Consider the following 24,522-nt stretch of genomic DNA (forward strand, 5'->3'; position numbering starts at 1 on the left):
AGTCGCTCTGGAAAGACGGGGCGCGAGCGGAAGTGACGTCGCGCTCGCACACGTGTTCTAGCGTAGTTCACGCGGGTCACTTCGGCCGGGTTTGGGAAGTTACGAGCTCTTTTACCTGAGATAGGCCGGACCTAGCGCTTCGGTCCTCAACCCGTCGGCAAGATGGTGAAGCCCAAGTACAAAGGACGGAGCACCATCAACCCGTCGAAGGCCAGCACAAACCCGGGTACTGGCGGCGGGCTCGCGGAAGGCGGAGCTTGAAGGGAGCAAGGGCGAGGCTCCGAGGGGAGGGGGACACGCGAGTGGTATTGCTCGGAGTGACCTGGAGCCGGGTGGCTATTGGGGAGTGAGCAGGTGGCTTCTTCTTTCGGAGGCACTGAAGGGGACTGGCGTCCTGCACGCCTGTCAGGGCTGTGTGTCAGGCCCGGGGTCTGAGGTCGGGGCAGGGGGACATCCGGCCTGGCAGCTGCGGGGCGGCTCCCGTGGTGGAGTGCTGGGACTCGGAAGCTCTGAGTCAGAAGGGGCGGTTCGCCTTGACCTCTTCCTATGTTCTTACGTGGATCAGGTGTGGCAGCCCCTTCCCCAATATATTTCAGTCTTGGGATGGTTGCACCTTTCCAGCCCAAGGAATTTCCAGGAGTAAATTGAAGTCAGATTAAAAGGGGTGTAGACCAGCCCAGCCGGCCTTTCATACTTGACCACACTTGCCTGCCACCTACGCTTTGACCATTTAAATGAGAAAGACATTGTAGATTGGGCTTTTGGAGTTATCCCATGCAGTAAAGCGCAGAGAAAACCCTCCATCAAGGTGTTTTTGAAGCTGTGTATGGGTTTTGTGGAGGTTCCACTTATCGGAGATAGACTTTGGGGGAGCCCCTTCTATTCAGGTTTAGTTAGTAAAACTTTGTTTTTATATATGATTTGAAGTTGTTGATTTTAATTCATGTCCAAATTCGTTTCTGGATTACCGATAAATTATTCAATTTGGGTGGACTGGAATCTTAGAATATGAGACTCCCAAAGGCCCTTAGAGATCATGATGTTATAGGCGATGACACTGAGCCAAAATAGGGGAAATGGCTGTCACCGTTGGTATAGTTAGTGAGCAGTAGGGCCACCAGTCCTGTGATTTTAGCCTTTTTTTTCCCCTGCATCTCTTCAAGAGTAGATTTGAAGGGATCCCAGAATGAGAAACTAGGCTAGTACTTCCATGCTTATTTGTCCTTCTCTTTCTCTCTGAGACGTAAGGCAAGCATTACTAGCTGTTGCTCAAACTAAAATCAAACATTAGAAAGTTAGGGAACTGGTACATTAGGAACATACCTGCATCAAAAGTAGTCTCCATGGTGCTTTTCATGCGGCAGACACTCTGTTTTTGTTCAGCTGAGACCCAGCGGTAGGTGTCTTAGAAGGTAAGGCCACAGATGGTGATCAGATGCTTTTGTTCGAATGGTGGCTTTGCCTTTCGGTACTCTGTGACCTTGGGCAAAGTGTCCGAACTCGGTGCATCGTGTCTAAGCCTGCAGAATGGTGATGGTATGTCCATCTTTATAGGATTGTTGTGTGAATTGCATGAGATAGTGCCTGTGATGTGGTTAGGACAGTGCCATAGTTAATGCTCAAAAATATTAGCCATGATCATTACCAAGTACAACCCCACTGAGGATCAGAGATTAGGTCAGCTTTGTCATGCCATGTAGCTCCCAGGAATAACTAACTGTTGGAACAACACATGGAGAAAGTAGAGATTTTCCCATGAGGTGTCAGCCTGCCTACTCTTAAGTGAAGTAATTAGTGTGCTTGAAGCAATGTTCATACTTAGACTTGGTTATCAAATAGTGTGCAGTCAGTCAGTCTACTTCTGTGTTTCCTAGATCGAGTACAGGGAGCAGGAGGCCAAAACATGAGGGACCGGGCCACAATCCGGCGCCTGAATATGTACAGGCAGAAGGAGCGCAGGTGAGCATCGGGCACTGTCATCTCTTCCCCTTTCCTCCATGCCCTTGACTTGTAGCTGGAGACCATTAAACCTTTGATATTCTCACCCCTACTTTCCCCAGTAGGAGTAGTGTGTGTTCATATGTCATTTTATATGGGTATTGTTATGATAAATTGTGAATTTTGGGTTCAAGATGAGGGTAGTGGGTGGTGTAGTTGTGTCATCACACTCTCCAACAATTAGAGGTCTTGTTCCTCACAGCCTTGGCTGCCACGAGTGGCATATTAAATCTCAGGTTAAGTATCTGTCAGACAGAATCTGGTTTCCTTTAACAAAGCATATAGGACTGTAGTCATAAAAGCAGCCAGAAAACTTGTTTTTTTAATGCCAAACGTTTGATCACAACGTTGTGGCACTTGAAAACTCATCACAACTCTGAGTTCTGCTGAGGCAGCCTCTATAGCAGGGACTTGCTGAGTTCTGGCATTTTGCTGGCTGGTCTTAATTTGTTTAGTAATTAGAATCTCCATCCGTTCTAAAAGATGTGTCTAAAACACAAATGTCAATGAATTTAATCTGCCTTAGTCACCTACCCTATAGTGTGTTTTGGAATTTTGAGTTCCAGCATAAATCACCCTCTATTTAAAATTCATTTAAAGCAGCCTTCAAATAATTACTCAAAAAACTCAAGTATGTGTTTTTTTTTAAAGCAAGAAACAGTAAACAGATTTTTAAACATTGGCATTATTTGTTACTCATCTAGCAGAAATCATTACGTGCTCTGTTGCAAGAGGATAAATGGCTTTTGGACAATCTGTTTCAAATGTAGAAGTACTTTTTGTTTACTAAAATCTGTATTTCATGATCATCTAAAACAAAGAAAGAAAAGAAAAGGTCCTTTTGATGGAAAGGGTGTTCTGTAAACCAAACTTTGCTGTTGCCTTTCTTCTGTCCTCATCCAAAGCCTGTTAATTTCCTCAATTTAGGAACAATCGTGGTAAAGTGATTAAGCCTCTCCAGTATCAATCATCCGTGGCTTCTGGCACAGTGGCAAGAGTGGAGCCAAATATTAAATGGTTTGGTGAGTATAATCTGTTACTTTTGCTCTACAAAATGTGTGCTGTGTGGAAAAGGGTGGGATATTCAGGTGTCTGGAAGGCAGGAGTTTTGGGGTGAGTGGAACTGTCAAGGATTATATGAGAAAGGGAATGAGAAAAAGTGCATAGAAAAGTAGAGGTGAGAGATTTCATCAATAACTTTTTTTTTTTAAAAGAACTCATGGTTGTTCATTGTAAGTGACCCTCTTAAGCACGTAAGACCACCCTAATGACCACCATTCATAGACCTTAGAACTGTCATCTCTTCGTTTTTGGTCATCTGGACAGGTTACTGTTTGAGAGGAGCCTTGCGGGTCTGTTTGGGCTTCTGCTTGGAGAGTGAGTGCATTCGCTTGGAGGTCCTCTGAAACACTGTCTGTAATGGGGCTGTATTTGAACTGAGTGACAGTGTGGGTTCTTCCCAGGAGTGAGTAGAGTATCTGCAGTCACGGAGGGATTGGGCCTTTGGAAAGTCCACCTTCCTTTCAGCCTGGGCTTTCAGGCTCCCCCTTAGCCACTGCGAGGTGTGTGAGCCTGCAGGTGGTTGGACCCCTTTGTCTGTCTCGTGTTTGACCTCTCTGCTTGGAGGCCAAGGGCAACTACCTTTGAATATCTCCAACATCTTTGGATGGGATACCTCCGCAGGAAACTGCAACATAGAAAAGCGTCAAAAAAAAAACCCTCCGTAGAGGCCTTTCAGCATGGTGGCTGGATACTGTGACTCCAGATCCAGATCACCTGGGTTTGAATCTTCTGGATGCTACCATTTCTATGACTAGGCACGTTATTAAGTCGGTCTGGTCATCAGTTTCCTCATATCTAAAAGGAAGATAAAAATGGTACCCATTTTTAGTGGTAATTAAATGAGTAAACCCACGGAAAGGGCTGAGAATAGTGTCTAGCTATCTGTAACTACAAAATATAATAAGCATGAACTGCTATCACATCAGAGCAGTCATAATCAACATCTTCAGTTTTGTGTGGTGCTGCACCATACCGCTTAATTGAATACATTCTTGGGGATCTCTCCCTAACAAGGTGTTCTCCGGCTGGTGTTAGATACCTTTATTTTGCTCCCTTACAGTGATTTATTGGTTCATTTACTAGTCCCTTCAAACCCTAAAAACAGCAGCTGACTCCTAGGTTCTGTGCTTTGGGATTCCTTGTGTACACCAACTAATCAGCTGTGATTGGCTCCAAATTTCTTTGTCAGATCTAACAGGAAGTAGGACATTTGTCAAATCTGAGTTCCATTCGGTGATGTTTATTTTTCAGTTTCATCCAGTCAGGAAATTGGGCTTGGAAATCTATTGAAATCCTTTACGTGTCTGGGTTGATGGATTAGTTCATAGTGTAATGAGTGCAGGAGAGGCAGTTTTTGTTGTTGCTTCCTCTTTTTTGTTAATCCTTACCCGAGGATATTTTTTCTATTGATCTTTAGAGAGTGGAAGAGGGTGGGGGAGAGAGAAACATCAATGTGAGACAGACACAATGATTGGTTGCCTCCTTCATGAGCCCCCACTGGGACCAGGGATTGAATTTATAACCCAGGTCCAGGAATTGAACCCATGACCCTTCAGTGCATGGGCGGACAGTCTAAACCCCTGAGCCTCACTGGGCAGGGCTTTTTCCTTTTATGTTTTAAAAATGACTGCATGGATGAATGTATTAGGTGTTTTGGTGAGCAAGGGTAATGTAAAATCTTGCCTTTCACTCAGTCATTGGGAAGATGGGTGCAAAAGCAAAACGAAGTTTTTTAGTAAATGGCAACATTCTTTTGTAAAACAGGAAACACACGTGTGATTAAGCAGTCATCATTACAAAAATTTCAAGAGGAAATGGATACAGTTATGAAGGATCCTTACAAAGTGGTCATGAAGCAGAGCAAGTTACCCATGTCGCTTCTCCATGATCGAATCCGGCCTCATGTAAGATGGAGATATCCCTGGGAATGGCATTTCATTGACAGAGCCATGCAGATTCTCTCTACCATATCTGTATATTGTTTTTTCCATAGAGAATAGTGACTTTAATGCAGAATTGGTGAGCTTCCTGAGACGTCTCTCTTCACCGTTGTTAGGGGAGTCTCACCTTTCGTATGAGTCGCATTCTGTCAGGGCGCTTCAGTAGTATGCTCATCAAAGCCCTGGCTTTGGAGTGAGATCTGGATTTTATCTTTGCGCTACCCCTTCCTATGGCCTTCTGTTACATTTCTCTGAGCTTTCACTTCCCCAGCTGTAAAATCAAGATAACCCACCTTCTCGGGTGACTGGATGCAGATGAGATGTCAGTAAAACTCCTGGCACATAGTGAGCACTCAGCCCGCCACCTAATAGATCATAGCTATCACTAATACTGTTTTAGATTTTTTTTGTAGGCAAACTTGTTTAAGTGGCAATTCCATCTCACTTTGGGGAAACATAGAGTTAGGATTGGGTTTAGGAGGGAGAGTTTTGGTGGTGTGTAGTGCAGCTTTTGTGAGATCCTTGGAGATTCTTTTGAGCTGAAGGAAAGGATGCTGGTCAGATTGATTGTTAATCATTGAAGTTCAAAGTACAGTAAGAAATGAATCTGGCTTGAGTAGAATGAGTTTCACACAGAATCCAAAAAAAATGGCCTAATGTTTTCCTGCACATTTTTACTTACATTGAATAATAATTCCCAGAAACGGAGCCAGTGCCTAAGCTTCAGTTCCAGTATAAGGAGGAGAGGAAAACATTGACGCGCATACATGGATTAACAGTTCAAAGAAAAGTGTTTACTTGCAGAACAAAATAAAAACCAAGGCCTGGTTATTGCCTCAGGTTTTATCAATTAGGCTTTGTTTTATGACAGACTGGAAGAATGGCACCTATTAGGGGAATGACTGTTTTCTTTCAGGGAAACACATGAGTGTAATTCATGAACCACAGACAAGTTGCTCATTTCCCTTGTTCCCTTTGTCTGTTCTCCCTAAAGCCATCTTTCAACAAACTATTGAATCCTGTTTATGGGAAGAACAGAGAGGTTCTATTATGGATTTACTGATTTGTTGCCCATTCCAGTCTTTCAGTGCTTTCAAAACCCAGTGCTTAACTCTGCTCTGAAGAATGAAGGCTCTGCAGCCAGAGCAGTCAGCTTGCATTTTGATGCAGATAGGCACTCAGAGTAATTGATGAGTTTTCTGCTTTGGTCTCAAGAAACTACCTCTTTTTTTTTTTTCTGTTGTTGTTTTCTTTGTTAATCCGAGAATATTTTTTCCATTGATTTTTAGGGAGAGTGGAAGAGAGAGGGAGAGACAGAAACATCGATGTGAGAGAGACATATCAATTGGTTGCCTCCTGCGCAGAGGCCAGGGAGGAGCCTGCAGCCGACGTACGTGCCCTTGACTGGAATTGAACCCAGGACCCTTTGGTCCACAGGGCAATGCTATAGCCACAGAACCACACTGGCCAGGGCAAAACCATACCTCTTTTATGTTAGCATGACATCTACTACATATTATAAAATCTGATTTAGAGATTGCTGCAGAGTGGAGTCAAATCAGATATGGTTTTCACTTTTGCACATTTAGCTAAACGTGCATTATAATTATTGTATTTCTGTAGCATTATATTAAAACTACTTATTTTGTGTGTGCTTCATTATGTACCACCTATTACTGTTTTACTAATGTGTAGATTTATATACACAAGTCCATGTGTACTGTACTTTTTAGGTTAAGAGATTTTCAGTGATAATTTTGATCATCATTTCCCCAGTGACATTAGAACCTACTTCCCATGTAAATGCATCCATGTTTGGAGATGTTTTCTTGTTGGAAGGTAGCAAGTAAAACTGAACTAAGAGCTGTGTTAGAGGATTTGAGGAAATGATAACAGCTTAAGGGTCTTTAGGAGTTGGAGGGAGGATCTGTTAAAGTTTAGAAGCCACTGGGTTGTTCCTTCATCTGTGTTAGTAGCTGTGCTTACAGAGGAGCTTGTACTGAGGGGCAGAGGGTGTTGGTTTTTTTGTGTGTGTTTTTTTTAAGAATATCATCTGCCGGCTGTTAACATTCTGTTACGTGATAGACGCTAACTCAAACTTTGACTTTTATCCGGCTTCAAAAATTCCTATGCCCGTGACTCCTTTACAGTCACATCAAGTTCTAGTTAGTATCAGGTTCCTTTTATCACATCTAAACTATTATTTTGGACTTTTGCTAGATGCTTTTCATCTGAAGGCTTTCCATGTGCATTTAATAAAAACGTTACCTAAATTAGGGAAAATGTTATCTGAAACTAAAATGCATCTTACAAAACAAGCAATTCCTTTTAGCCATGAAAGAAATGAACTTCCAAGAAAAAGTTGGCATTTACAGTTGGTTTAAAAAAAAACACATTCGAGTATGATCGTCCCTGACAAAATCTGTGAATTTGGCATATTTTATGCACTTGTTTGAAAGCTCACAAAAAAAAGTCAGAAAAGATAACTTAATTTTCAGTATTGTAGCTTTAATTACATTTGACTAAAGTTTATGATAAATGAAATAAAGCAGAGTTTTTGGCAGGTCTTGCACAACTATTCATATTTGCTTTGACTTTTTTTTTTGCTTTGACTATTTGTATTACTTTTGTATATCTGCAAGGAAGTTTGCAGAACTTCAGAGTAGAGGAGAAAGTACCTTTGCTATTTAAGTAAGCATTTCTGATTTGAAATCGGGCTGCATCCATGTTGATTTTGGTGTGGTTTGAGCTTTGGGAGAGTAAAAGCAGAAAGCCTTTCCTAGGTAGGTTTTTAATTTTTTGTCTTATTTTAGTGTTTTCCTTAGTTTTACCAATAATTCTTTCTCTTTAGAACTCAAAGGTGCACATTCTCGATACTGAAAGCTTTGAAACTACATTTGGCCCTAAGTCTCAGAGGAAGCGACCCAATTTACTTGCCAGTGACATGCAGTCGCTTGTAGAAAATGCAGAAATGTCCACTGGGAGCTATGACCAGGGCAAGGATCGGGACTTGGTAACCGAAGACACAGGTGTGAGGTACAGTTTTGAAGTTCACATAAGTCTCATCATTTGCTCTTCCGCAACAAAACATTTTATCTACACTCACTCTGCCTGTGTGAAGCTCAGTGACTTAACTCATAGGTGGAGAGTCACCCTCTTCCCTTAGACAAGAAAATGTAGTGAAGTTGAGGCCAGAGCCCTAACTGGTTTGGCTCAGTGGATAGAGCGTCGGCCTGCGGACTCAGGGGGCCCCGGTTCGATTCCGGTCAAGGGCATGTACCTTGGTTGCGGGCACATCCCCAGTAGGGGGTGTGCAGGAGGCAGCTGATTGATGTTTCTCTCTCATCGAGGTTTCTAACTCTCTATCCCTCTCCCTTCCTCTCTGTAAAAAATCAATAAAATATATTTTAAAAAAAGAAAAAAGAAAGAAATTGAGGCCAGACTGAATAATTTACAGGGACTTGTTTACTACAGGTCTCTTCGTCCCCAAAGTAAAAGTAAGTAACATTTTCGTCTTCATTTTAAGACCAGTATATTCTGTCACGGACAAATTAGGAAGTATAGTTAAGATTGAAATGAAGCAAAAGATAAGAATTCATAATCCCAACCTCTGTTAAGTGTTGTGAAGATCAGGGCTTCCTTAACCAGAAGCCTGGACCACTGGGGATTCATGAGTGGCCTCTGAGGTTTCTGTGACGCTTTGAGGATTTATGTACATATATATATAAACGTGGTGAGGTTTTTTTTGTTTTTATTTTTGTTTTGTATTTTGGGGAGGTGGGAGGAGACAAAAGGTCCATACATTTATCATATTCTTATAGGGGTTCCATACCCCAAAGAAGGTTAAGAATCAGTCACCAATACTTACTTTCTTCTAGATCTTTCCTACACTCGGTTTTTATTTACAAATATAATACCCTAAGACTATACTTGAACTTGCCTTTTAATACATTTTTTTCAAATGGCTAAGAGTATGTTTTCATGTCGGTCCTTAACAGCAATGTAATATTTAATGTCAGAGTAGTGCTTTGCTGTGGCCAGTCCCACTGTTGGACATTTACACTGTTTATCGTTAGACTAAACCATCGTGTGACCAAACCTTTCTCATCCTTAATTATTACCCAGAGGTAAACTCTTATGGTGAAGGTTACTGTATGAAAAGCTGTGCCTGCATTGATGAGCGACTGACACATTACCCTCCAGAAAGGGGTCACCAGTTTAGTTTTCTCTGGCAGTGCCAGATAGTCCCCATTCTTTCTCTTGTGTCTTTTAAAAAAAATTCATTGGTTGTTTCTTGTATGTGCCCTGACCAGGGATAGAGCTGGTAACCTCCGCATATCGGAATGATGCTCTAGCCAACTGAGTTACCCAGCCAGGGCTCTCATGTCTTTTATGGGCCTTAGCAAAGAGTGCAGTAATGCCACCTCAGTGCTGCTGTTAGCCCGTGCCAAGCTGTGGGCCTCCCGGAGGTAATGCCAAGCCATGTGAGGCCTAGCAAAAAGAGGCAGCAAGTTCATTTATTCTTATAATTGTTTGAACGTTTTAATTGACTGTTCTGCTGATTTGAATTATTCCCCCAAATGGTACAGTAGGTAATAGGAGAGGGCGGGGGGCTGGGGGGGACGACAAAACTATTTTTGTTTCAAAGTCATTGAAGCTAGTAAATAGATTCTTAACTTAATCAGAAAAATTCACTTTACATAGGAGCGATGGAGCATAGATTATGGTTCACGCCCTGCCAATTCGTTTTCATAATTCTCTGATATATTGCCTGATTACACGTGCTTTAAAAAAATTTTATTATGGTAAAATATGCATAATAAAACTTACCACTTTAACCTTTTTTAAGGGTATAATGTAGTGACATTAAGTTCATTCACATGGTTATGGAACCATCACCATTACCCACTCCAGAATTTTTCACATTATCCCAAACTGAAACTGTTAAACACTAACTCCTCATTTTCCTTCTCCCCAAACCCTTGGCAACCACCATTCATTCTATTTTCTGTCTGGTGAGTTTGACTGCTCTTACGAGTAATTCTTCATGTTAGTACAGTCATACAGTAGTTCTTTTGTGTCTGGCTTATTTCACTAGTATAATGTCTTCAAGGTCATCCATGTTATAGCACTAATCGGTGCTTTATCCTTTTTTATTACTGAATAGTATGCACATTGTTTTTAATCCATCTGTCGATGGACATGTGGATAGAGTCACTTTTAAAATTAAGTTTATTTTGCCTGGCCGGTGTAGCTCAGCAATTGAGCATCAACCCAGGAACCAAGAGGCCACCATTTCAATTCCCGGTCAGGGCACATGCCCGGGTTGTGGGCTTGATTCTATGTGGGGGACATGCAGGAAGCAGCCAATCGATGATGTTTCTCTTTCATCGATGTTTCTATCTCTCTGTCCCTCTCCCTTTCCTCTCTCTCTTAAAAACAAACAAACAAAAAACCATAGTAAAATTAAGGGTTTTTTTGGTCCATCTGCTACTACTTGTAACACCCTTTTCTTTTGGAATATGGTTGACTTTCCCCCCAAAAATCCTTTTAATCTTCACTGTGCTCCAGTTGCTCACGTTGGGTACTTTCTTCTTTAGAAATGAAGCCCAAGAGGAGATCTATAAAAAGGGACAGTCCAAAAGAATATGGGGTGAGCTCTACAAGGTAAGACTTCAAACTCTCATTGAGTGGTCCCTTTGGCTTTACAGTTTTATATGAGAAAACTGATTCTGATGTATTGAAACCGTTAGATAAAGTGCAGGCTCTCCTACCTAGTCCATTCTCTTTCTCCCACAGAGAAACTAGGATCGTTATAGCCATGAACATACTATCATCGGTCTCAATAACTGCATTTTTATTACTCGTATAATAGTAACAGCTGCCTTATATTCATATATTCTGTCAATATTTCTTTGGGTTACCTACTAAAATGATAATCCTGTTTAGATTTACTATTCTGTGCGAGAATTGCTAAGTTGTTTAGTCCAGGCCTTTTATTTCATAGAACACAAATCTAGAAAGGTTGAATACCTTACCCAGCTCACCAGCTGGTTAGTGGAAGTCTGTGTGTCCTGAGTCCAGGTCCAGTGCTTTACAGCTGGCTGAGTTTTATCTACACACCAGTAACATTTCAGTAACAAAGACCTTCAAGCATAGTTGCATCATTAAACGGTAACATAATAGGTAACTAGTACAGTGAGAGCAAACTAAATATTGTAGTTTTCTGTAAAACATACAAAACCTATAACAGTAGAAACTTTTAGAAGTCTTAAGAAGTAAATGATTCTGTTCAATAATGCATAGTAGTCATGAAATAAGATGGGCTTCATCTAAGCTAGCTTTCCTATTTGAAATTCGACAAGTTTCAAATACCCAGGATGAAAAAAAACTTTTGGATTTTGATCACTGAGCGTTGAGATTGTCTACATTCAACTCTCATAAGATTGCTATAGTCTTATTTTCCCCATGTTCCCTTAAATGTTAACCCTTGTTCATTTGCCCCTGTACGTTAGCAAATCATTTTCACCTCTTTGAATTTGCAGGTGATAGATTCATCAGATGTTGTTGTTCAAGTTCTTGATGCTAGAGATCCAATGGGTACCCGTTCCCCTCACATCGAGACTTACTTGAAAAAGGAAAAGCCCTGGAAACACCTCATTTTTGTTCTTAACAAATGTGACCTTGTTCCAACCTGGGCAACAGTAAGTATAGCTGCTAATGCAAAACAGACTCCCCAGGCTGTTCAACTCATGGAGGCCTTGAGTGTCCATAAATTATTAGTTTTGTGGCTTCTCGGACTTGGGACAAGGGTGTCACTCTTGCGATTGTAGTCATTGAAGTGTTCTTATTGAAAACACAACTGAAACGGGCTTCACTGATTGGGCAGCTTTACCTTTTCTCCTCTGGTGGTTGGTAGCGGGGCAGCTTCAGAAGGGGGCGGCTGCCACAGCCACTGGCCTGTTCACATGTTACATTAATTGCATATAGTAGCAATGAGGGCATTTTTGGAATATTGTTTTGCATTTAGAAGACAAAAGACAAAGCATTAACTGTCATACTTGAAAAAAACATTTCAAAGCATTATAGCTAACATTTTCCATAGACAGCTGTGTGTTTTGAAGCACAATCCTGTAATTCAAGCTCTGATTCTCCCTGTATTGTAAATAAACAAGTTACAATTAAATAAACAAGTTACAATTTACCAGCATCTTTTCTTTTCTCTCTTTAGAAACGATGGGTTGCTGTCCTCTCCCAGGATTATCCAACACTTGCTTTCCATGCAAGTCTTACTAACCCCTTTGGCAAAGGAGCGTTTATTCAGCTTCTACGGCAGTTTGGAAAGGTATTCAGACCTGATCTGTTTCTCTGGTTGTGAAGGTGTGGGTTTGTGTTAATAATTTCTCTTGCCAGTTTGTCAGAAAGTTACACTCCTTACTTCCTATGTCTTCTTTGTAATGAGAAACGTGTGTTCTACTGATGTAAAAAACCATAGAGCCTCATGATTATAAGGGGTTACTAGGTCAACCTTGGCTCCCACCCTGACCAACGTTGCTTCCCTTTCTGCCGTATCTCTGCATCTTATGGCCCAACCTCTACTTGATGGACCTGTAAGCTCACACTCTGTTCCCTGACCCGGGCTTTCAAGGCCTGCCACCCATCCTTTGCCCTCAGGGCCTGAGCTGTTTCTGTCCCTCTGCCAAACTCCTGGTCAGGTGTCAGTTCCTCAGGGAAGCCCTGAAGCCCCATATTCTGTACCTGCAACTTCACATATTTAATTGATTCTACCTGGCTTCCATCAAAAGACACATGTTCTCTGTCCCACCCTTCCATATTTGAATACATGCTTATGAGTCTATTTCTTTTTTTAAAAAATATATTTTATTGAGTTTTTACAGAGAGGAAATGAGAGAGATAGAGAGTCAGAAACATCGATGAGAGAGAAACATCGACCAGCTGCCTCCTGCATATTCCCCACTGGGGATGTGCCCACAACCAAGGTACATGCCCTTGACCGGAATCGAACCTGGGACCTTTCAGTCCGCAGGCCGACGCTCTATCCACTGAGCCAAACCGGTTTCGGCGAGTCTATTTCTTGATTCCCCTTCCCCCGACCCCCACAGTTGTAGATATTTAAGTTCCTATGATGGAAAATGAGAATTAGGTTTCTTACACCTTCCCTGCACACATACTTACCCTCCCTCTGTTCCTATATCATTAATGTTTGGCTAAATTCAGTGTTTGCATCATGACTGTAAAATATCCGTTGCAGCTGATCCACACAGTACTGTGATTATAATTGCTTTCTAATCAAACCTTCTGTTTTCTCTGATGTTAACTTGCTCTATTTTATATGTCACTAATGGCCCAGCTGACTGCCTGGTGGAGTAGCACCTCCTAGGATGAGCGGGCACCTCCCTTCCAGGGGCACCAGCTATTCCTGGCCAGCTGCAGGGTCTTCCTGGCTTGCCTTTCACCACCATCTGCTGTTTCCTGTTTGGGGTCTTAGGCATTGATCCCTTTTCTTGGTTTACTCCTGAGTAGCAGTGTTTAGAAGAACATTTTTTGAGACCTTGCAACATATCTTTCCCTTACAGCATTTCTCCCCAGCAGTCGAGGGTATTGCTGCATTGTCTTCTGACATGTCTGTGGAGAAATCAGGCCATTCTGACTCCTAATCCTTTGTGGCTGGAATTTTTTAAAAATTTCTGTTCTAAAATTTCATAGTGATGTGCTTTAAGGTGGCTCTTTTATTACTCAGTGAGCCAGACATTGGATGGGACTTTCAGTCTGATATATTCCTGTGTTACTTTTTGGAAATCCACCCCCCCTTCCCCCCCCCCAGTCATCTCTGTTCTCATTCAGGAATTGGTTTTGTCTCCTGGTTTAATTCTTGGATTTTTTAGCTTTATTTCAGTACATTTATGACATATTGCTCTATTTTCTTGGCAGTTTTTGAATTGATCATCTACCTGTTTATTGCAAGATTAATTTTACCTCTCACTTTTAATTCCTGAGATCTCTTGTTTAACTCTGAATTGTCCTGCCCCCCTTTACAGCCTACTCTTTTTTCACAGATGGAATATCATCTATCTCTGAGAATGATAGTGGTGTTTTGAAATTTTCCTCTCTTCTTACAATGACTATGTTTCCTCTAGTTTCTTCGTGTGTTTTCTGTCTTTTCTAACACTTCAAAGGTTTGGTTATTCTTGGTTCTCCATTCATATTTAAGAGTGAGCCACTACAAAAAGCTGATATAGTTTTGTCGGGGGTGGGAGGTTGTTGAATGATAAGACTTCACTGTAGGGCACCGGTTCTCAACCTGTGGGTCGCAACCCCTTTGGGGGTTGAACAACCCTTTCACAGGGGTGGCCTAAGACCATCGGAAAACACATATGTAATTACATACTGTTTTTGTGATTAATCACTATGCTTTAATTATGTTCAATTTGTAACAATGAAATCGGGGGTCACCACAACATGAGGAACTGGGTCGTGGCATTAGGAAGGTTGAGAACCACTGCTGTAGGGTGATTGGATAGAAACCCAATATTTTGTTGCAGGACACCCTAGATGTCTGTGTCTATGGGTCTTTACTCTTGAGCCTGTGAGTTCCCCCAGAACGAAGTCTTCGTTCTCCAGCTCAGAGGCGGATAAGCCTGGCCAAGGTTCTGGGAACTCAGTGAAAGTAAGATCCTAGTCTCACTATTCATTATTTAAGCTTTCAGTTAATCATTTAGGGAACACTTGCTTTCAGCCACTGTTAACTCTAAATCTAGGGTCCCTTTCAGGTCTGAAAATTAAAGGTCTTTTCAGAAATGCAGGGTTTCAAAAATACCATTATCCCCTAAGGCTCGGGTTTAGGGAAGTTTTGTGCCCATGATGAGTGAGGGCAGGTGTGGGGAAGTGACAGTTTCTACAAACTCTCCATGTCTCCTTGATTTCTGTCCAGCCCTCAGAGCTATCTGCATTGCTAATTTCTGAAGTCTTTTGTGATTCATTGACATCATTTTTGCTGGATTTTTAGTTTTTCTTCCTTTATAGCCACTTGGTTTTTATATTTTATAGTGGGCCAAATTAGACACTACTTTTTAGCTGCTAGTGTTTTGTTAATATCACATGTTAGTGTTTATTGTCTCATCTCCAGCTCATTTTTTGGTTTTAAATGTTTGGTTCTATGGGTATTCATTCCCACTGCTGTCATTCTGGGAGTGTTGGGGGAAGCAGTGAGGTAGACATGGATGTTTACTCTGCCACCTTTAGTCAGAGTCCCCATCCATTTGTAGACCCTCTTCTTGAGCTCTGCCTCCTTCGTTTCTTTTTGGCAATGAAAACACAAAATGTATTGTGCAGCGAAAAGGGATGGGGCTGGGGTTGGCAGTTGGTGCATCTGCTGAGGTTCTCTTCCGTGAAGACATTTTATCAGTGGTTGGTGTTCTTCTAAATGGATGACTAACAAACTGTTTCTTCCTTTGTTTCTTGACCTACATACTTTTAACCTTAAAACATTCAAGAATAATTTCACATGGATGACTGAGGAAATGACTCACCTCTGATTTATTAATAAGCATATGTATCCAGCCTGCTCAGACTACGTAGGTGGTGTGTGTCTGTGCTTTAAATAAAATACTAACAACAATTTCACACTATATTCTTTATATTAGCAAAGTAATACAACCTGTTTGTCCAAAGGGATTTTCATGACTGCGCTTATGTAGTGTGTGTTCTTTTTTCGAACAGTTGCATACTGACAAGAAACAGATCAGCGTCGGGTTCATTGGCTATCCAAATGTTGGCAAGAGCTCTGTGATAAACACATTACGCTCCAAGAAAGTGTGCAACGTGGCCCCCATTGCAGGTGAAACAAAAGTACGTCTGGTTTAAGGGGATCTTATTTACTTCTAAGATTTTATCTCCATGGAGGGTGATTATGTAGGACATGGAGATTTCTATTGCTGCTCTTGAATGAAGACTACCATTGAAGGGTTAGTCTCAACATAATAGTTTGGAATGTGCTGAGTGGTTTCTACCCATTTCAGTAAGACTAAGAGTACTTTGTATGCTGCTATGAGCCTTTGGCATTTGATAAGTGCTGTTCATATTTAAGTCTGTTTTAAATCATCACTGCAACTTTTTACTTTGATACACAAAGCTAAGTCAAGCCCTAGCTGGTTTGGCTCAATGGATAGAGTGTCGGCCTGCGGACTTAAGGGGCCCTTGGTTCAATTCTGGCCAAGGACACATGCCTGGGTTGCGGGCTTGATCCCCAGTAGGGGGCCTGCAGGAGGCAGCCCATCAGTGATTCTCTCTCATCATTGATGTTTCTATCTATCTATCCCTCTCTTCCTCTCTGAAATCAATAAAAATATTTTTTTTTTAAAAAAGCTAACTCAAGAATATCCAATGGGTTAAGAAAGAAAGCTCAACTTTAGGGTAGTTTCTGGCATTTGGGGTCATACCCTGGAACACAGAATATTTGGGGGGCAGCATACTGCTGCTGAAAGGAAGAGAGTCCAAACCGTATTAAGCTTCCAAGAGTACTTATAAGATCACGGAGAAGTTTGCTGGGTGTTATTGCACAATACTAGATGAGGACCCTGCCTCTGCATTATGTTTAGACCCTTAGCTGATGGGAACTATGGTTTATACTTAGCGAAGTGCCTGGTGCGTGACACACGTAGAGGAGAGTCTTCCTAGCTTCGTTCCTCAGCAGGTGGCTTCTTTTGACTCTTCCCCCTCCCGCGCCCGCTTCATAAGCATCAGGGGTTTGTGAAATTAGTGTTTGACCTGGGAAGTCTCTGGCTTTTTTCTGTTTCAGGTCTGGCAGTATATTACCTTGATGCGTCGGATATTCCTTATCGACTGTCCAGGCGTGGTTTACCCCTCTGAGGACTCGGAGACAGACATTGTGCTGAAAGGAGTTGTAAGTACTCTGGTCCTCACAGGCTCTTGGTTTGCCTTTTGGGGAAAACGTTCTATGGGGGACACTGGATACCTTTGCTTTTCTCTCCTTTGGAAGACAGTTTGGGTCAAGCTGTCTTACCAAACTTTAGGAACGTGATGCTGAACAGGGCACCCTCTCCATTCCCCTTAAGCCTGTTTGAGGCGTTAGTGGAACCATGGGCATATCTGGTTAATGTCATCCCACAAAAAGAGTTTGTAGTTTACACATGGGATCCGAAGGGAAGTAGGGCCTGTTTATGTTTAGTGATAATTCATCTTTGTGGGTTTACGGGTTGAGTCATTTTGGAACTCAGTCATTTCCTCACTTATTTCTGAATACAACCAAAAACTTTAACTGGTTCCACTTAACCTTAACCAGTGCTGCTGGCTATACATCCTGTGCCCATTCCTCCCCTCCTGTCTCAAGCTACCCGTTCTCCTGGTGTGCTGGGATTGGTAGACTTTTAGCCATTTCTGCCAGTGAGTATCTGAAGCATTCCAAGTTTAAACTGCTTGCGGAAGCCACTCAGTTAGTTTGTGGTGAACTGGGATTCAAGCTGAGTCCTGGGCTCTGTGGCTGTGGCCGACTTTCGGTGGCGCTCCTTCTGGCCCACCACGTCCAGCCACCTCAGAGACAGGCTCCTGCCAAGACCCACTTGCTATGTGGTTTTGAAATCTGTTTTCAGATATTATTACAAACAGTACTGCGAGCTTCCTGCTCCCATAATAAGGTTGGTAAGCAAGAGCTTTCCTATTAACATCTAGGTTCAAGTTGAAAAAATTAAGGCTCCCGAAGACCACATTGGTGCTGTACTCGAACGAGCAAAACCAGAGTATATCAGCAAGACATACAAGATTGATTCTTGGGAGAATTCCGAGGACTTTCTTGAGAAGCTCGCTTTCCGGACAGGGAAGTTGTTAAAGGTGAGCCAGGGTTTGTGAGGTTTCAGATGGGGACATCTGCAGGCAGCTGTGATGTGGTCTGGCCCGTCCTTTGTCGGGGAGGTGTGAGCAGCATGAAACCTGGTGGCAAGTAGATGGTGGTGATGAGCAACTGCTGATGTGCCTCCAAACTGGGTGCTGGTTTTGGTCTTCAATTTAATTGGGAGTCTTTCTGTGATGTTTTAGGGCGGCGAGCCTGACTTGCAGACTGTGGGCAAGATGGTTCTCAATGACTGGCAGAGGGGCCGCATTCCTTTCTTTGTCAAGCCACCCAATGCAGAACCCCCTGAAGAGCTCCCTACAGCCCCCCAGGTAAGGACAAGGTGGGCCCACCTCTTGGAAAGCATGGTGACTGGCCTAGGTGTGGTGTCTTGATTGCCCCCTTTTACCAGCTAGGTATTTCAATTGCAGTGTCTCCCAGTCCAGAATGCCATCACCATGACTTTGCAGTGGGTGACATTTGGAAACCAGAAAGGTGCATGGCAGAAAACCAATTTAAAAAATATATTGTCTTGCCCTGCCTGGTTTGGCTCAGTGGATAGAGCGTCAGCCTGTGGACTCAAGGGTCCCGGGTTCAATTCCGGTTAAGGGCATGTACCTTGGTTGCAGGCACATCCCCAGTAGTGGGTGTGCAGGAGGAGCTGATCGATGTTTCTCTCTCATCGATGTTTCTAACTCTTTATTCCTCTCCCTTCCTCTCTGTAAAAAATCAATAAAAAAATATTTAAAAAATAAATAAAATAAAAATATATTGTTGATTTCAGAGAGGAAGGAAGAGGGAGAGAGATAGAAACATCAATGATGAGAGAGAATAATTGACCACCTGCCTCCTGTACGCCCCCTACTGGGGATTATGCCCACAACTCGGGCATGTGCCCTGACCAGGAATCGAACTGTGACCTTCTGGTTCATAAGTCAGTGCTCAGCCCCTGAGCCACCCCGGCCGGGCTAGAAGACCAAATTTAAACACTAGTCTTTAGGGCCTTGAAAAAAGAGGGCTTATTAAATGTAAGTGCTCTTCTGGTACTTGCGTCTTTTCCTACGCTTAGGGAACAGAGGCATAGCCAAGACTCATTTCTTTAACTGACATTCATTAGAACCAGCTTTGTGGTGGCAGAAACCCCCTTGAGAATCCAAAAGTTAAAAATCACTTCGCTAGAAAAATGTACATAAATATATATACATTTTATAAAATTTCCTGGATTTTATAGATTTCTGAACTATTTGGCACTTTTTTTGAAAAATCACTTAAGTTCTGTGAGTTTCAGTTACAAGAATAAAATATTGCATCTGAGAAGCATCAGTATAAAGTCTGGTACATTCTTCTCTTTACATCGTTATCTGAAACAGGCTCATCATTTTCATGTTCGTGCTCCTTCTGAACTCACCTTATACCTACCTTCCTTTCAGATGTCTCCCCAGTGCCTCTCCTTAGCACTGGTTACTTCCTAAACGAATGCTGCTTATCTCCACAACACCCATTCCTTACAATCCTCTGGGAAGTTGTAGGGAATCTTACCCAGCAGTAAGAAGGTGTTTGGTTGTAATGATTAAATACTGTTACAGTGGGTCCTTCCTCTGGAACTGCAAATATCATTCTTTGATCTTTAATGCTGGGTTCTGAGTTTACTGCACATTGGCGTAAAATAGATAATGATATGTCGCATATTTGGGCGTTCTCAACACTCCCCCTTAGTCCTAAGAAGAGGACTACTCATTTGAGAACAAGGTATAAATTCAGAAATTCCATTTTTCTTTTCTGATTTCTCTCCCCCACTTTTACCCTTGGGCCTGAATAGCTTCCATCCTCATCATCTTTGGAAGCTGCCACTGAAACAACCAGGAACAACCCAGAAGAGGACATCACAGAAACTATAGGTGAAGAGTCAGAATCTGTCCTCGAGAAGGAAAAAGGAGTGAACAGTCCCTGTGACGCCAGCTCAGAGATGCAGCAGATCCTTGCGCGGGTTCGGCAGAACTTCGGCAAAATCAACGTCGTGCCTGAGTTTTCTGGGGATGACCTGGTTCCTTTGGAGATGTCAGATATGGAAGAGGAGCTAGAGAGCTCTGCAGAGGAGGAGGAGGAGGAGGAACAGGCGCAACAGGGGGACGAGGAGGAAGAGTATTCCCCAGAGTCCCGGGAAGAACACCAGGAAAATGACACCAAGGCAGTGATTAAAGCCCTGGATGAAAAGATCGCTAAATATCAGAGGTTTTTAAACAAAGCCAAAGCGAAAAAGTTCTCAGCAGTCAGGTATTTTCATCTCAACGAATTGCAGTCTGCTCTTTTCCTTCCAAGAAGCTTGCTGCGAGCACTAGAGTGATACATTTATGGGATGGGGGGTTAGGGGGTATTGCCCACAGTTTTAAAAAGTGTTGTTAGATTTTCAAAATTCAGCTCCTTAAAATATGAGCAGCTTCCTTGTTTTTTAGAATTGCTCAGGGAGCTGTGAAACTGTGGAGTGTTGCCTTCTACCTGCCAGTGGTGGTAACTGAACAGGAGTGGGTTGTCTTAACCTGTAAGGCTGTCTCAAGTCAGCATGTGGCCTGGGCAGTGCAGAGGAATGTCCGACAGCTTCATCATTTTGCTTTTCTGTTTCAGAATATCCAAGGGACTCAGTGAAATGGTTTTTGCAAAATGGGAAGAGCAAGAAACAACAGCTGAAGAAGATGTGGAAGATACAGGTAGAGTTAAATTATTAAATCATTTAGATGTGATTGGCATCTTCAGGAAATCCAAGCTAAATCTTTAAGTTATCTCTTGTACCATCATGTCTACACAATTATTTACATCTGGCAAATTACCGTGGTTCCACAATCTGTAATACAAATAGAATTATCCACTTTTTATTCTGCACATTTCTTAGGATTAAATTGGTAATTCAGGAAACCCTCTTCAACAGGGTACATTATTAGCCTTACAGTTTAAGGGTGGATCTGCAGACAGATTTTATTTTTTGTGGTGGGAAGGGTGGTTTATGCATTTAGTTTTTACTCCATTGGACTACCAGCTTCTAAATCAAGAAGAGTGTGTTTTCATGACATAAATACACACCTTGCCATGGCCTGTGGGGTCCCTCCTGGCCCGATGCCCTCCTCTTCTCATCCTGCTTTGCTCTGCACTTTGTTCGCCATGCTCCATTCACTCTGACCTTTTTCCTTCTTCCAGCGTATCAAGTTCCTTCCCATCTTAGGATTCATAGGAATATTTTGAATAGAAAATTCCTGTTTCCTTTTTTGTGTGTGTATTCGATGTTTCTAGCACCTGCCAAAAAGGGCAAGAAGAGGAAGGCACAGAGGGAAGAGGAACATCCAAATAAATCTCAAAAGACGCTGACATCTAAGGAAGTACGTGTTTTTTACCTTAAGCATCACCCAGGTATAGAAGGTAGAGAGGAGGAGCCTCGTTCTTACCGTGCGCTCTTTCTGAAACTAGTAACCTAGAGTGGAGTTCACGGAACCCCACTCCCAAGTGACGGAGTTGAAGACAGTTAAATAGGATCAGGAGTTGGCCCAGTGGATGAAGGTCTTGTTCTCAAGTATAGCCTATCATCTGGAAGCATCAGTTGGTTTTATGTGGCCCCAGGGAAATGACACACAATGAGCAGAGCTGTTACTAGGCAGACGGATCTTTGTTCCCTGTGAAGTTAGCTTTGTAACTGGGCTCTTCAGAGCTGGAACGGGCCCTCTTAGGAGGTGGAGAGCTTGTTGGAAATGTTTGGCCTTTGACCAGGGGACCACATGTCAGGAGTGCAGTAGAATGGATCTAAACATTGGATGAGGGCTGGGCCAATTGAGTCTGTAACTTGGACTTGTCACAAATCACAGTGGAAGCACAGACTTGGCCTGGGAGATGGACCCTCCCTCCTTAGCACCGACTGCTTCTGGTAGCTGTGGAGGTGGCACGGGGGTGGAGCACAAAGAAACGGGGGCCTGTTTTGTGATTTTCAGAGTTTGAATGGTTTGCCTTTTTTGTTTTGCCGTTTTTAACAGCGGAGGCGAGCAGCACGGAAGCAACAATCCAGAAAAGTTGGTGTCCGCTACTATGAAACACACAACGTGAAAAATAGGAACAGGAACAAAAAGAAGACCAATGACTCAGAGGGACAGAAGCGCAAACACAAAAAATTCAAGCATAAGCAGTAACATTTTAAAAGCTGTTTATTAAATTATACAAAAATACGCATTAGAGACTGTGTTCAATTCCTTCCTGCCCCGCTGGCATTTCTAAGGCCACTGTGCATTTGTTCTGAGGTTTGACAGCTGAAACCATTCACCAGTGCCAGCCCCCGACCCCAAGAATTTCAGCGATGGAGTCCATTGGCATTTCCGACATGGATCAGCCCTGTGGTTCCTCCAGAGAGAAGCTCTGTCACGTGAATGTCTGACAGAAACAAGGATGATATCTATAGAATGGGAAGGGTGGTGTTTCTTCTGTCCCAGCAGTTAGCATTATGGAACGGAAGCTGTTGGAACAGAACAGTAAGAACAAAATTTCAAGAATGTAGTGGGCATGGCCTGGGCTTCAAAATATGAAGACAAGGCTGCCGCAGCTTCTCTCGTCCCTCACTGCGTCTGGTTGGTGGGTCCGGCTGGGATATCCGTGCTATACTGTTAAGGAGGCGTGGCACTAGGACATCTCAGTGAGTGGCATTCTTTCCCATGAAAATGACAGCATGCAGAGCAGAGGGAGCCTTAGAACTCCTCAGGACCCTGGACAAGGGGAAGCTGTGCCTTCGAATTTGAGAGTCAAATGCGGGTGTTTGACTTGGAAGGTGAAGGTAGCTCTTGGTCTGCAGTTTGTCAGTGAGTCTGGAAACCCTACCAGGATGGTGGCAGATCAGGCTCCACTGGGAGGGCCCTCACATCTCCAGGGGAACATGGAGCACTGAAACATTCCAGCTGAGGGGGTGCTGAAGTCACGCAGCTTGCTGCCCTAGCCCACTGTCGCTTATGTAGTCTGGGTCTACGAAGCCAAAAGAGTCCTGCGCGTCCAAACTTTGAGTTTAACTTGGGAGGAACAGTAAAATGCAGTTGCCCGCAGGCCATAGCCCGACAATAATTAGGACTGCAGGTAGATTTGGACGCCTCTCCCATTGTTAACTAAATTTAGCTACTTAGAGGGGTGTAGGGCCAGGGTTTGATTTTCAGCAGAAGAATATGAACAAAAAGGTTTTGGGGGAAGAGCTGAGGTACAAGCAGTTCACCATGGACACAGTTCTTTCCAGGAAACATTTACTTAAAAGTCATGGGTTTGACTCTCCCACTGCCTCCTCACCTAGGCAGTCAAACTAAGGAAGGGGTCCAGTTGACAAGCGGGGATCAGATAGAGTATAAATCTATCCTTCAAAAGGAGTTACTAGAACTGTGTTGGAGCCGGGATGGTGAAAAGACATCAAATAAGGGAAAGATTGAGGCCAGAGGAGCCCAAGTTCAGGTACAAGATGAACTGGACCAGGAATGGGGTGGAACCAGCTGTCTTGCTAGGATTAGTGATGAGAAAGCAGTTGCCTCACCAAAGAGGGATGCAGCGGAAAGGGGTGGATGCTCAGTCTTACTATTTGAGTTGGCAAATCCCAAGGCTGGCCAGAGATGGACTGCCTGGGCCTCACCATCTTCCATTGCCCAACCAGGAGCCTGGCTGCCAGACTTAGGTGTTTCATGACACTGGGTCAATGCTGTGACTTCTAACAAATATGTAGGTGGTGATCAGGGGAGCGTATGGCTTGTTCATTTAGGAAACTAGCTTTTTATTACAAAGGGCTTATGATGGGGTAGTAGTGTTTGTGGGACCCATATGGAAATTATCACTTCTTTGGTGCAATAATGCCTTCCAGTTGGGCCTGCAAAGCAAAAACAAACTCCATTAATATTTAAAACTTGCAGCCTAACACAAATAGCTGAGAGGTGATAAAAGTCTCTGGGAAGGATAATCCCAATGCTGCCACTCCAAAAACCCCTCCCTGCTTCATTCCCAGCTCCATATTTTCTAGATTAGCTGGTTTCTGGCTTGGCATACTGTCTTGCTACATTAGGAGAAACGAGAGCAGTCCTGGTTTCCATACAATAATGGCTCAGTGCATAATATAAAGCATTGAAAAGGAAATTGAATCAAAGTTGTTGAAATAGTGGTTTTTCATGGCTCAGATTTCAGGCCTGAATATGTCTGCTAAGTTAAACTTTGGGATCCTGGGAGCTCTGTGCTGGGACAAGAGGTTTGGGAAACAGCAAATTTTCAGCCACTGAGACAACTTGACACCCAATTAGAGAAAATTGCTACCAGTGAGTAGGGAGCTGTCTGTCTTGCATGTAGAGCCGAAGACACTTGGGAGTTATTTGCTCTGCTCCTCTGGCAGCCAGTAGATAATTTACTATCATGGTGTGTGGACAGATCTTTAAGTAGGTCTATCCTGGGGACTGCAAACACTGCTTTATTTGCAGTGCAGTTTGAGCCAATAAAAATAACTCACTTCTAAAGAGTCCCTCACCCTGGGGATTACAGCGTTGCTTGTTAATGTTAGAAAGATGCCAAGGTGCTCTGTTTTGCTCTTGCTGCCAGTATTATAGAGGCACTGAGGAACTTGGGTTTAAGGTAAAGGAGGGTGGCAGATAAGGGAGGCAGCTTCAGAGGCTGCTA

General features: G+C 42.9%; 2 protein-coding genes across 2 annotated transcripts in view; one reads left to right on the plus strand and one right to left on the minus strand.

Annotated features, from left to right (window-relative positions):
• GNL2 (guanine nucleotide binding protein-like 2 (nucleolar)) lies at positions 1–22,076 on the plus strand. Its single transcript, XM_006777277.2, has 16 exons — positions 1–226; positions 1,875–1,959; positions 2,926–3,020; positions 4,825–4,964; positions 7,852–8,036; positions 10,601–10,667; positions 11,546–11,704; positions 12,232–12,345; positions 15,741–15,869; positions 16,819–16,923; positions 17,709–17,867; positions 18,072–18,197; positions 19,685–20,139; positions 20,488–20,570; positions 21,148–21,233; positions 21,879–22,076. The coding sequence occupies exons 1-16, from the start codon at positions 163–165 to the stop codon at positions 22,029–22,031; spliced, it is 2,205 nt and encodes a 734-aa protein (XP_006777340.1). The 5' UTR covers positions 1–162; the 3' UTR covers positions 22,032–22,076.
• DNALI1 (dynein, axonemal, light intermediate chain 1) overlaps positions 22,029–24,522 on the minus strand; it is an 8,705-nt gene continuing 6,211 nt past the window's right edge. The window contains 1 exon segment of the mRNA XM_006777276.2: positions 22,029–23,728. Coding sequence (XP_006777339.2) covers positions 23,693–23,728 — 36 coding nt within the window. The 3' untranslated portion in view covers positions 22,029–23,692.

This window comes from Myotis davidii, unplaced genomic scaffold (assembly GCF_000327345.1).
Source record: "Myotis davidii unplaced genomic scaffold, ASM32734v1 scaffold88, whole genome shotgun sequence".
Taxonomy (NCBI): Eukaryota; Metazoa; Chordata; class Mammalia; order Chiroptera; family Vespertilionidae; genus Myotis; species Myotis davidii.

What these genes read in the sequence shown, in the direction of transcription:
- GNL2 (XM_006777277.2), top strand. Translation starts at nt 163, where the DNA reads ATGGTGAAGCCCAAGTACAAAGGACGGAGCACCATCAACCCGTCGAAG. An exon ending in GCCAAATATTAAATGGTTTG is followed by an intron (nt 3,021 to 4,824) that starts GTGAGTATAATC and finishes TTTGTAAAACAG; the next exon opens with GAAACACACGTGTGATTAAG. An exon ending in TTCTACGGCAGTTTGGAAAG is followed by an intron (nt 12,346 to 15,740) that starts GTATTCAGACCT and finishes TTTTTCGAACAG; the next exon opens with TTGCATACTGACAAGAAACA.